This window comes from Geotrypetes seraphini, chromosome 4 (genome assembly GCF_902459505.1).
Source record: "Geotrypetes seraphini chromosome 4, aGeoSer1.1, whole genome shotgun sequence".
In the NCBI taxonomy this organism is placed as follows: Eukaryota; Metazoa; Chordata; class Amphibia; order Gymnophiona; family Dermophiidae; genus Geotrypetes; species Geotrypetes seraphini.
The window spans coordinates 230610264-230623714 of record NC_047087.1 but is presented as its reverse complement, the minus strand read 5'-3'; the positions used below and the strand labels follow the sequence as shown (position 1 = coordinate 230623714).

At 43.2% G+C, this 13451-nt stretch overlaps 1 protein-coding gene across 3 annotated transcripts in view; it reads left to right on the top strand.

The window, feature by feature from the left end:
• The window catches only part of ADK (adenosine kinase), a 594014-nt gene that overhangs the window by 5047 nt on the left and 575516 nt on the right, over nt 1-13451 (top strand). Inside the window, exon 1 of one of the 3 annotated variants that reach the window (XM_033941775.1) lies at nt 5285-5315. The exons of 1 other annotated variant lie outside the window; for it this stretch is intronic. Coding sequence is in view for 1 of the 2 variants with exons in the window: in XM_033941774.1 (XP_033797665.1) it covers nt 9087-9100 (14 nt within the window). In the remaining variant the exon portion in view is untranslated. Of the gene's footprint in view, nt 1-5284; nt 5316-8951; nt 9101-13451 lie in introns of those variants that run through there. One more of the 3 variants, XM_033941774.1, reaches the window with a different exon arrangement.

Sequence of the window (13451 nt, the reverse complement as noted above, 5' to 3'; positions counted from 1 at the left end):
ACAGGGATGGGTTGAGAAGCACTGACTTAAGTGTATCAAAGGAGGCAGTAACATCCAACAATACCAGAACTTATTCCTGACCAGAATCCATACTAAATAGGCAACAATAAGATCTATGGTCTTTTCCAAACTCCATCTGCCATGGATGTAATACCTTTCTTTTTCCTTTCTTAAGAAATGAAAAGTAGAAAAGGCCTATAACTTGCAGAATCCACAAGACTACCAGTAATTGCACTTCTTAAGAATGTAACTACCACCCTTTTTATACAGGAGGAACCTTTTTTATTCTCTAAAGACATTGACTTAGCCACACTATTCACACACCTTCGAGTTATAGCTTCTTTTTTTCTTTCTACTAATACACCTCTCTATAAGTACTCTAGTATCCCTATGGCTTTATCCACCACTTTCTCACACAGTGGCTACCGTGCATTCAATACACTTGCCCCAAGGTCTCCTGGTCCATGCACATTGCACACCACCACTAGTACTTCCTGATTCAGGGAAAAATTTTTCGATTCGATTCAGACTATTGAATCATAAGAACATAAGAAATGCCTTCACTGGATCAGTCCATAGGTCCATCCAGTCCGGTGACTCACACACGCGGAAGCCAGGTGTTTCCTGATGAAGACCTTGATTGCCCGTATCCCTCAATGTGATTTGCAAGAAGGTGTGCATCCAACTTGCCCTTGAATCCAATTGAGTGGGTTGTTTTTTTGTTTTTTCAAATGTCCTTGAGGGTTTATTTTGTAGCCCCTTCACCCACTCTACCTCCTTTGCCCTCTCCTATCCATGCTGGCGCTGTGGTGTAAACAAAGAAAAAAAAACTTTTCCTCTCTCTGTTAGGTCCTAGTTCACATTCGCTGTCTAACACCAAATTTGGCAGGATACACATTTCGAATCTGCCATATTGTAATCACAATCACAAAACAGAAAATAAAATTATTTTTTCTACCTTTTGTTGCCTGGTCATTATTCAAATCATGTTGGTTTCAGGCTCTGGTTTCTGTTTGTCTTCTGATAACTCGCTTGCCAGGGTCTCCTGCCCATTTGACATTTTCTTTCTCCATACTCACTCTCTGTCCTTCCCTTCCCTCCCCCAGAGGTCTGGCATATTTTCTTTTTTCGTCTTCATCCCCGCAGTCCATCATTTCTCTAATGATCCCCCTTCCCCCCGCATTCTTTCCTCCATAGGATCTGATAAGGCAGTAAGTACACTTGCGCTCTTCAGGCCACCGACAGTGTGAGTGAAGCTTTCCCTCTGCTACTGTGCCTAAGTGGGACCAGAAAACAGTAGCAGAGGGAAAACTTCCAGCTGCGGAAGGCAGTGTGTTTACTTCGCTCACACTGTCAGCAGCCAGAAGAATGAAAGAGCGGCGGCATCTATGGATCCCACCATCCCCAGATCCACCATCTCTCCTTTTCTACCCTTTCATCCAGCATCTCTCCCTCCTTCCCCACCACCCTAGGGTCTACCATCTCTCCCTTTCACTTCCCAACTACCCTCCTATCCAGTCCTTGGGTCCAACTTCTCTCCCTTTCTTTTGCCTCCTTCCATCCCATTGTCTACCATCTCTCTCACTCTCTGTTTTCAGATACATTATTTCTTCCCCTTCCCCCCTACCCTCAGTTTGGCATATGCACCTCTCTTTGGACCCCCTCCCTCCATGTACTTCTAATAGCTAAATCAGGGGGCCCCCCGAAGGCCAACATGTTTCCCCCTTCTCTCCACCATCCGGCTTCCCCCTGGCCTCCCAGTCTCACTTTCAAAACAAATTACAGCCTGCAGAGGATTGCTGGTGCTGTAGTGAGTCTAGCAGGCTGCCATTGGCCTCTGCTGCATGTTCCCTCTGCTGTGGTCCTGTCCCCTCCTCTGATGTCATGTCTTCTTTTGGTCTGGGATGGACCGCGGCAGAGGCCGACGGCAGCCTGCTAGAATTGCTACATCACCGGCAATCCTCTGCAGGCCGTAATTAGTTGTTAAAGTGAGACCGGGAGGCCAGGGGAAGCCGGATGACAGTGGAGAGAAGGGGAACACATGCCGGCCTTTAGGGAGCCTCCCTAAAGCCACTGAGCCGAGGGTACCCACAGTTCTGGCACCTATGCAGCACTTCTCAACCAACACCACCACCATGAGCTCTGACATCGGTCCTTCTAAAGTGGGAGCAGCAGCAGCAGCATCAGTGGACAGCCAGCAAGAGGCAGCGATTAGGACTGGCTTTTTGCTGCCAGAGCAATGCCGCTCCTTCTTTAGGAAGCACAAAGGTATATGGGGAGAAGGATTGGTCACTGAATCGGCAAGCTTTTTAAGAAAGTGAATCGGGCAACACTAATCACCACCTCACTGCCCACTGCTTCTCATGGTTTTTGTTCCCCAAATGACATGCATATAAAGATAGAGTCCAGATTCTTATGTGTGTTGAGCTCATTGCAGTGGCCTGAGAACCAGGGGAACTGGGCTCAATTCCCATTGTAGCTCCTTGTGACTCTGGGAAAGTCACTTAATCCTTCGTTGCCCCAGGTAAAAGAATAGTACCTATATATAATATGTAAGCCACAGAAAGGTGGTTCACTCTGGGGCCTGAAGTAAATGCCATAAAGTTGGAGAGTACAGTGTTTGATGCAATTCTGTGGCATTCTACCCCTTCTGCTGCTTCTGGGGGGGGGGGGGGCAGAACCCTCTAGTACTGTCAATTAAACACAAGGTGTTTACTTTTGGTTTTATGGCAATTACTGTAGATCCCAAGTGAACTAAGTGGCGGCAGCAAGCTACGAGGAAAGGAGTCCCCCAGTTGGCAAAGGAGACTGGAGAATAGATCATGTGGGGGGGGGGGGGAAATAAGGACACAGAGAGAAACTTGATGATCCAGGGAAGGAGGGGATAGGGAAATAAAGGAGATTGGGGGGGATGTGGGAAATAGAGAGGGGATGCATGACAAAAGGGAAAATAAAAAGAAAGACTAAACACATTGTGGAGAAATAGGGAGTCAGAAAGAAGATGCTGAACACGGGCAGGATAGAGAGAGAGAGGAGATGCTGGATTGGGGGTGGAGGACTGAACAGGGAGTAGAGAAAGGAGAATAATAGAGAAAACAAATAACAAATTTGATTCTTGCTCTTCACTTGTGGTCCTCTAGGGCCTCCAATGGGTCTGGTATTCAGGATATTTCTATTGAGTATGTGTGAAAAATTTACTTGCCTACTGCCTCCATTGTAAGCAAATCTTTTGTGCATATTCATTATAAAATGATTTATTTTTAATTGATGTAATAATTGATGAGAAAATTGATGCAATGTTTTAAGTGTTATCTGTCTAGAATCTAGTTTTGAGATTAGAGGGGGTTATAAATGCTATAGAACAGTATCTCAAACTTTTTGTTAGCTCTGGCACACTAAGGGGTCCTTTTATCAAGCTGCGGTAGGGGTTTAACGCGCATAATACTGCACGTTAAACCACCTGCCACGCTAGCCGCTAACGCCTGCATTGAGCAGGTGTTAGTTTTTTAGCCGGCCACGGGGGTTAGCGAGTGATGAAATGTCCGACGCGCTAACCCCGCTAGCGCGGCTTGATAAAAGGACCCTTAAATGAAGGAAATGTTTTTCACGGCACATTATAATTGAAATTATAAAATTGCAAAACCAACAAAAAAATTAAATCTGACAATTATTTATTTAAAGTTCTTTATGCTATGTATGGGCAATTGTAACAACGGTGAAACTAAAGTAGATAGAATAGAATTGCTAATGATATGGTAGATGTGCTTGTTTTTTAGTTCAAATTAGCTAAAAACACAGCTCGATAGTTGACAAGCAAACACACATTTCATAATCCATCATCTGTAGTTCTCTTTTTTTTCAATTTAATTTCTGTCAAAGCTAAAAATCTAAGTCAGAGATAAAAAGATCCAAACAGTAACAAAGCCCTGATTGCTTTGTTGCTCAAGTTAGGATAACTACTGCATGAAATAAAATTACTTGCCGTTAGTTTTCAAGGACCAATCACGTCAAAGAATGATTCTTGTCTGGGCGGTTGTATCCTTACGCACACAGACGCTCATAATATTGACAGACTCTTGTGTATGTGATGTACATGTCATCTATTCCCATGTATACTTATGAAAGGAATTTTAAAAAATAAAGTACAATTCTGAAATTTCTCATGGCACACCTGGAACCTCTTCGGGGCACACCACTGTGCCGTGGCACACAGTTTGAGAGACACTGCTATAGAAAAGAATCACTGGGGGGGGGGGGAGAGAAGATGAATGAGGTTTGTATAGTAAGTGATACAGGGAATATGAAAGAAGCTTGGGGTGAATACTGGAAAAGGATGAATAGAGCTGCAGTGGGGGAACAATGAAGGAGGAAGACAGGGTTTGGGATATGTGGATAGCACAAAGCAGGTGAGGTAGGCTAGGGAGGTTAAGTGGGGTGTAGGGATCACAGGAGAAAATGAGTGAGGCTTGGAGTTGAACTCTGGGTAAGAATGAGTGAGACTTTGGGTACCACTCAGACGAGGATAGGCGAAGTTAGGGGATGACGGATTCAGGAGCAGTATGAAAAAAATAAAGGAGCATTGAGGGAGGGAGAAGGGAAAGTAGATAAACTTGGTTAGGGAATGAAAGAGGAAAATGGGGAGACCTCCAAACATTTAACAAGAAAGTCCACCACACCCCTTCTCTTATTCAAAAGTAGGCTGAAAACCCACCTTTTTTTTGTGACAGCCTTAAACTCATAACCCTACTCCCCTCTGCCCACCACTCTGGCCAGCAAATTAACCATCCTAACTGTAATCCCTACTCTGGCATCCTGTTAGTCTGTATTGATTAGATAGTCCCTGCTCTAGAGAGCTGACATTCTCCTTTGTGACTCTGTACAGCACTGCATATATCTGGTAGTGCTCTATAAAAAATTAATAGTAGTAGTAAGGGGCATATTGAAAACTTCATATCGCAGAGAGGGCTTGTAGTTTTCCTTGAGTGCTGGATGGGAAGCAAGAGGAGAAAGTTGATGAAAAGGAAGAGAGATATCGGTATCCAGGGGAGGAAGGAGAGTTGAGGGATGTGTGATAGGAGCAGGAAGAGAATGTATGTGTGAGGAACAGAAAAAGTACAAGATAGGATAGTCTGGCTGGGTCTACTTAACTGAGGCTTAGGACAGCTGCAGGCTAATTAGAGGACAAGCTCTAGCAGGAGGAGGAAAGTCAGCAAGCTTGGGCCCTTCCCCCTCCCTCTGCTTCTAGAAGGCTGGAATCAGGCCAGGGAACTTAGGAGGAATGCTGTTGGAGGAGATTTGAATTAATGACAATTGAGGTGGGAATATCAAGGAACCCTGTAGGGTTTATATTATGCAGATATGTAGAAATAGCAATTGATCTAGCCTCAAAGGTTGTTTTGCAGTATTACAGTTCTAACTCTCCCATTCATTTATCTTAATTAGAGCTAGAAATCCTATGCAGTAAAACTTGAATTGGAGCAGGTTGTTCCATTGAGCTGGACTGTGTTGACAGCCTTGGGAAATGCATACAAACTGTTTGAAGATTCATATCTATGGGGGTACTAGGAGGTTGGATTGACTTAGGGTACTGATGATGGAGCTGTGGCTCATTAGTAACTGAAGAATACAACCTCTTCCTCTTGTTAAACTTCCAGTGATGTAGCCTGCAGGAGTATTTATGTTTTCCATCACTAAAGTTATTTGGTAGTGAGTGGAGTATGAGCAAAGGGCATGAGAAGGTGGCAAGGCAAACCCTTATTTTTGCCTTAGGCTTACCATAGATATTTGAATTTAAACTGATCCAAATATAAACTGAGGTATCCTTTTTTTCCCCTCCAAAAAGGGGGAAAAAGTTTGAGTTTAATATAAACCGGAGTTTAGAAATTTGGGTTTTCATGATGAGCCAATCTATAAAGACTGCTCACCCTCCTTCCCCATCAGCTATCTCCTAAGTCACTAAACATAATACAAATATTTGTGATGCATATATTTCATACTAGCATAATTACAAAAAGGTCCCTACATAAGGAAAACGCAACTAGAAGCAACCATAAGTTTAAATAAATGTAGACAAAAATCAAGAAGCCATATGCATTTCAACACCAGAGAAAGAGAAACAGCACTCTACACTTTGGAAAATAAAAAAGAAAGCAGTGTAAATGTACAATAAAACTACATTTTCTGTTCATGAAATTAAAATTCTTGTGTTTTCTTAATTTTCTTTCAGAGTCTTCAGTTTATCTTCCTTTACTTCCTCTCCTACATCCATCTGACTTTAACCTTTTCTGTTTTCCTCCATTTATTTTTCTGCATCTCTATCTGCTCCTATTTACAGCTTTCCATCTCTCTCATCCCATTATTCTCCAGTTTTTTTTTACTAATTCTTTCTTCTCCCCCTTCCAGCATCTTTTCTCTCTCTTTCCCCCCTTTATTTTCACTCTTCTAACCAGTATCTACTGTCTTTCCCCCTCCATCCAGCATATCCTTTCCCCTCTTTCCTCCAACACCTCATCTCCCTACACCTCCATCCAAGTTCTCTCCCCATCACCCTTTCCCTTTGCCACTTCCAGCACTTCCTACCTAGGGCTCTGACTGTGGGGAACGGAGTTGCAGGTCCTGTGGCAGGCCCGAAATGCGAGGCAGGTAGCTGATTCCTCCTGGCGGCGGGTGCGACGGTTGTCCATGCTGTTTGCCGGCTGCTGGGAGGAGCAGGGGAGTTAAGTCGGCATGCATCTGTATTATGTTCCCATTATCAGAAGTACACTGCTATACTCTGTAATTCGCTGTATGTACAGTTTCTCTTTATTGTAAACCGCCTAGAAGTCGCAAGATTGTTGGCGGTATATAAAAATAAAGTTATTATTATTATTATGATGAGCCCTGCCTTCGGTGCCGATCCCACTAAACCAGCTGGCAATGAAGAAGCCAGACGCTGTGGGGGCCTACCCTCTTGCCAAGTCACTATACAGTAGGCTCTGCCTGTCTTGATCCTGCTCCCCCCTCCCCGGTTACTTTTTGATTTTGAGGGGCGGGATTGAGACCGACAGCCTATAGTGACTTGGCAAGAGGGAAGGCCCCTGTGGCGTCTGGCTTCTTCATTGTCAGCTGGTTTAGTGGAACTGGGACCGAAGGCAAGGCTCATCGCAATGCAGATGCACCACTGACTCCTCACTCCCAGCGGCTGGCAAACAGCATGGATGACCCTGGAACAATCAGCTGCCTCTCTCGTATTTTGGGCCTGCCTCAGACCTGCGACTCCATTCCATACAGCCAGAGCCCTGGTAGATTTAAATTTTGAATTTTTTTTTTTTTTTTTGGGGGGGGGGGGGAGAAGTACTTAAATGTAGACTCGCATATAAACAGAGACACCCATTTTTGGATCATTTTTTGGGCCCAAAAATCTTGGTTTATATTCAAGTATATACAGTAAGTAGCATTATAGTTAAGAAAACAATTTAGAAAATTAGCAGACCAGCTCCAAGCAGGAATTGGAGCCAAGGTGACAGCGTGAGCTATTATAGGAACATTCTATTTACCTTTTATTTTTTTTGAATTATTACCTAAACAGATTTTTTAAAAAATATTGTATTGTTTATTTATTGTTCGCCATATACATGAATCACAAATTAACACATAATAAATTTCAACATACAAACAGCAAAATAAAAAAATATATCTTCTGTTTTTCTCAGTGACCGTAATGTAATTTAGTCGCTCCATGGTAAGTCTAGTTGAGTCATTAACCAGATGTGGAGTGGCCAAGTGGTAGAACTGCTGCCTCTACACCCAGAGGTTATGGGATCGAATCTCGGGGCTGCTTCCAGTGATCCTAGGCAAGTCACTTAATCCTCCATTGCCCCAGGTACAAAATAAGTATCTGCAGTGGCTTAGCGAGGGTAGGAGGTTCACGGGGCAATGGTGCCCCCCTCCCTAAATCTTCACCAGTGTAAGCAGCTTCTCTGGTCTGCTGCTTGTGCTGCAGTTGGGTTTCCCTCTGATATCAATTCTTGGCCATATGACCCGGAAGTGAATTCAGAGGGAACCAGGCTGGCATGAGCAGCAGGCCAGAAAAATTGCTTGCAGTGGTGAAGATTAAAGAGGTACTAGGTGGAAAGGGAGAGCGGGAGTGTGGCATGGGTGGTGGTGGTGGTGGAGAGGTGCTGGCGCCTCCACCATGACAGAACATGGGACGGTTCGTGTCATGCTGCCCCCTCCCTTGGCCCTACTATACCATATCTGCAAACCAGTTTGAGTGTGGTTATATAGTTACAAAACCTTCCAATTCGTTTACCCACTCCTATTGTGCAGGTTTCTAAACCTTAACCAAAAGGGCAAGGGGCTGTCCACTGTTAACCCTAACTTATCCTAAGATCTTGTTTTTTATAGGGTTTTTTTTCCCTAATTTTTACATTTTTAAAAACATTTCTGTAAAAATGTTTTTCTCCAACAAAAGACTAGAATGCTGTGCTGAGTGGATTCTATTTTTCTGTTTCTTTATACTGGTCGAGAGAGAGGTGAAAAAAGGTTTCGTAAGAGAAACGATGTTGCACAATATTTAATCCTTAACAAATAAAAATCGCACTTTGTTTTAGCTGATTTTAACCCAGAGAGGACGTTGACCTGATCGCGTGTAGGATAGGGGACTATTTCTGAGAGAAACTACATCTAGGACCATCCATGGAAGAAGGTTGTGGGGGTGGAGTGGCGCTGATAAGCAGTTCCTAAAGCATTTTACTAATTCTTTCAGACAGCCTTGTTATCCTGGGAGTATAACCTGACCGACGAAAGGGGTGAAGTAAGAAGTTTTGGGTTTGGATTATTCTAGTACGCGGGTCTCGAATTTACTCAACTAAGTAATGCCGCACAGTGAGCCATTTAGGGCAAAACCCTCCCCTGTAGTGAGTCCAGTTTTGGAGCGTTCCACCCCGTTGAGGCTCCAACCAATGGGAGTGGAAGGGGGAGGAGTTTCCGGTTCCTGGTGAAACTTGATACATTCCGGCTGCCAAAAAGCACGCTGCAGATATCAGGGCTGTGGGAGAACGGTTAGGGGGTACGTCTGTGCTTTTTGGAACTGGCTAACAGCTGCTATGCCGATGTTAAGGTAACTATTTTCTTGGTGCGTGAAGATGCTAGTTCAAGATTAGTATGCTGAATCGGATATTTTTTCCTGATATTCTTTATAGTGAACTGCTTATGTTTTCGCTTATGATGGGTAAATCATTTTGACAGGATGGTTTGGATAGACATGAGTGAGCTTTGACGGCAACTTCAGTAGTTGAAAACCTAAGGACTGTACCAGGCAGATTTCTACTGTCTATGTCCCAGAAATAGTTTTAAAAAAATATACTGTAATTTAATCATGAATTTATAATACGTATGATCATCGGGTAGGCTGGATGGGACCGTTCAGGTCTTTATTTGCTGTCGTTTACTGCATATCCTACCTGTTTTTGCATGTAACTTTTTAAATAGCAATTGACATCTGAATTTGAGTTCAAAGATAGGCGTTAGGTATCTTGGTTTTTTGGTTTGCATGTGCTGATAGCAAATATACCAGAGTAGAAATCATGTACCTGGTATAATCTTGTATACTGTACTGTTACTTTTTCAAGAGAATTGATGGTGAGATACCGGTAATCCATTAGATTACTTTTAGAAAACTTTTAGAGAGATTAAAATGTCATTCTTTAACACCCTTCTGAGAGAGGAAAAATCAGTAGGTGTTAATATGGGTTTTCGTATGTGTGAGCAGTATTTTTTTGCTAGATCGTTTGGAAATCCAGTTAGTAGTTGGCAGTATGTGATAAGTGGAAACAGCAGAGAGCAGGCAACTATCTCGTACGAGCTCTTCTGTTACTATCAACTGATTGAAAAGGACCTGCTAGTCAGGCATAGGACAATGAAAATAAAATACTTCCTTTAGGTTTCGAACGCTACTTTGAACTACGTTTGCTCTAATTATCTTTTTACAAATTTAAAAAAACATTTTTTGTTTAAATAGTGTTTTGATGTTTTAAAATAGAAAAACTTAGGAGTTTTTTAAACTCTCTTTTTTAAAAAGTTTTCTTGTCTTGGATAAAAATATAGAATTTTGACATGCATTTAGGACTGTTATAATTTTAAGCTTTCATTATGTTCTAGAAGTGAAAGCCTTGGAGTTTTCACACTGTAGTTAGAGTAAACCCAGAGAAGTGATTTTTTTTTTCTTTTCCTTATGTTGATTTCCTTTAAGATGAATAAAGTATGATGTTGCAAATAAGGGGAAATTAAATATAATATATAAATAACAAATAAGGTAAACCAAGTTTGTGTGAAGTCCTAGTTTTGCTTTATTTATGGCTGGAATGTGTAAAATGATATACTGCGTCATTGTTTTAATGAAAGGCTTAGACATAATTTAAAGCCCCACTTATCAAGCTGCGCTAGAATTTTTTAGCGCAAACTAGTGCGGTAAATGCTTCGATTCTCATAGAATTCCAATGAGTGTCAGAACACTTAACTCACCAGTGCAGCTTCATAAAAAGGATAAGGGGTAGAGGGACGTGTATAACACATTTTTGTAGTTATACAACCACATTCAAAGCAGTTTACATACAGGTACTCAATTATTTTCCCGATCTGTGCTGATGGGCTCACAATCATTCTAATATACCTGTGGCAGTGGAGGATTAAGTGATTTGCCCAGGGTCAAAAGGAGCAATATGGGGTTTGAACCCACAACATCAGGGTGCTGAAGCTGTAATTCAGTGTCCCGCAAACCTTTTTAAGCCACAGAATACTAAATTCAGGGATGCAGCTGGAGGGCATCCAGAATGTTGATCTGATGATGCCACATGCATGTGTGATGTCATCATGTTGACGTTTATATATGTGCAGAGACCCTCCAGATGGGGCCCTGAGCCTGCTATTACTACACTGGTGGGGGGTGCTGGAGGAGGAGAGGCGCTGGCACCAGCTGACTGCCTACAGGACTTGCCTTTCTCAATGAGAGGCATGTCCTGTAAGCAGTCAGCTGACGCATCTCCTCACTAGTGTCTCGTGGCACACCCGGAATTTTGCTGCGGCAGCCTAGTGTGCAATACATGTGGGGGGGGGGGGGCTTAATTTGAGAACTAAACTTCTTTTTTCTGAATGAATTTGGTACAGACTCTAGTTTTTATTTATTATCTCATATAAACCTGAACTCAGGTTAAAATCACTTGACAATCGCTGGATACAGCACAATTTTTCTATCTTTTTTTGTGATTGTATTATTATTTTTTTGTTTGAATCAAATTCCTTTGACAAGGATAAAGAAATCAGCCCTTCCTCATGTTTGTCATATCTTGATTTATTCTCTAGCCCCTTGCTTTGTAAACTCATCCTGCTGCCAGTTTACAGTTTCGATACTTTGGGTATGATTCTATATTAGATAAATATACAGATAATATCAAGGATTCTAGATTTTGTCCTTGGAAAAGGGCTTTAGCTGTTTTATAATTTTAAGTCTCTTATGTTCAATACGATATATGTTGAACAGTGCTCACTGAGGGGCAGAGGTAAAAAACTCCAATGCTGTTCCTCTGCAGTGCTGGAAAAACACTGGTCTGTTTGTTGCAACCAGTGCTCAACACTAACAGCATGCAAATCATATGCACACTGTTAGTGTTCACCATTGGTCGCTAAAGGGTCAGAATTTCCTGGAACATGCCCACAAGAGCTGTATGTGCATGTCCAGGGAACCCCAACCCTAAAACAATCCTACTGGATTGGTGGACTTTACCAGGCAACCTGAACCTCCCAAAAAATAGCCTTTGTTGGTTCAGTGGCTGTTCTAAGCCCCCCCAAAAGGACACTTGTGGTGATAGTAGTAATAGTAGTACAGTGGCTGATCTGATTCCCCTTTTTGATGAACTCCCTTAAAAAAAAAAAAAAAAAAAAGCTCATAGTGGTCTAGTGGCATGGCCGGGCTGGCTCCCCCAGTTCAATAGCCCTTCCCCCCCACCTGGCCATATGGGCCAGGACCCCAACCCTACCACCTCCATAATTTTTTCCAAAGAGTGGCTAAAAGGATGCCTGCTCCTTCCTGCCTCAGGGCATGCCTATTCAAAATGCTGATGTTCTTTCTGCTTTATCTCTGGATGGACTGTGAGGGGCCTAAATACCATTTCCAGTGCAATAGGTGAGGCATTCTAGACAAGTGGGTTATCTCCCAATGGGCGCATGCCATATGCAGAAGGAATACATTCCGGATTTTTTCTGTCACTCTTCTCTACTTCACTGGCAGCTCTAGCACCACCCGTAGTTTTTCACTTCTGCATGCGTGCCTGAAGGAGTGTTTCTGTTCTGCTCTCCCTTTTTTTTTCTTATTTTACATTATCGTGCCAAAGAAAGGCTCCGATGATTGGAGGCCTATTCTGGATCTTAGGCATGTGAACGACGCTTTCATGATTCCGCTCTTTCGGATGGAGTCAGTAAGGTATGTCATAGCAGTGATGGCACCAGGAGAATTCCTTGCCTCTGGATCTCACAGAAGCTTATTTGTACATCCCGATTTTTCCAGCTCACCAGAAATTTCTACATTTTCATGTCTTGGAAACTCATTACCAATTCTCAGCTCTGCCATTTGGCCTCGCAATAGCTCCCTGGATCTTCACCAAAGTGATGGTGGTTGTGGCAGCTCGCTTGAGGAAAATGTGTTTGTAGGTGCTCCCGTACTTGAATGACTGGCTGATCAGAGCCCCTTCATTTGCCGAGAGTTGGCGCACTGTGGATCAGGTGATCCAGATACTTACAACCTCGGGTGGATTGAGAATTATAGAAAAAGCAGTTTGTTACCCACGCAATCCCTGGAATACCTGGGTGTTCTGTTTGACACGGCAGCAGTCCGCGTCTTTCTTCCAGAGGTATGCAGATAGAAGCCGTGTGCTCAGGTTTTTTCTCTTCTGGACAAGACAGCTCCAACAGCATGGGACTATCTTCAGGTCCTGGGGTCCATGGCGGTCACAATAGATATAGTGCCATGGGTGAGGGTGCATATGCATCCTCTCCAGCATGCATTGCTCTCCTGCAGGGCTTCACACAAGGATGCGTTACAATTGGACTCTGGAGGCCATAGCCAACATGAATTGGTGGCTGCTTCTGCAGTCTCTTTCCATGGCCATGCTGCTGCAGATTGCTTCCTGAGTCATCATGATGATGGATGCCAGCCTTTGGGGCTGGGGAGCCCATTGCAATCGTTGTCCCATTCAGGGGTGTTGGACCCCATCTCAGAAGATATGGTTGATCAACTGGTTGGAGCCGAGAGTAATTCATTTGGCTCTGGTGTGCTTGCAGAAGACTTTGAAGAGACAAGCGGTCAGAGTCTTCTCCAACAATGCAACAGAAGTGGCCTATGTCAATCGCCAAGGAGATACAAAGAGTGGATCTCTGGCTCTGGAAGCTTACCTGCTGTTTCACTGGGCAGAGCGTCA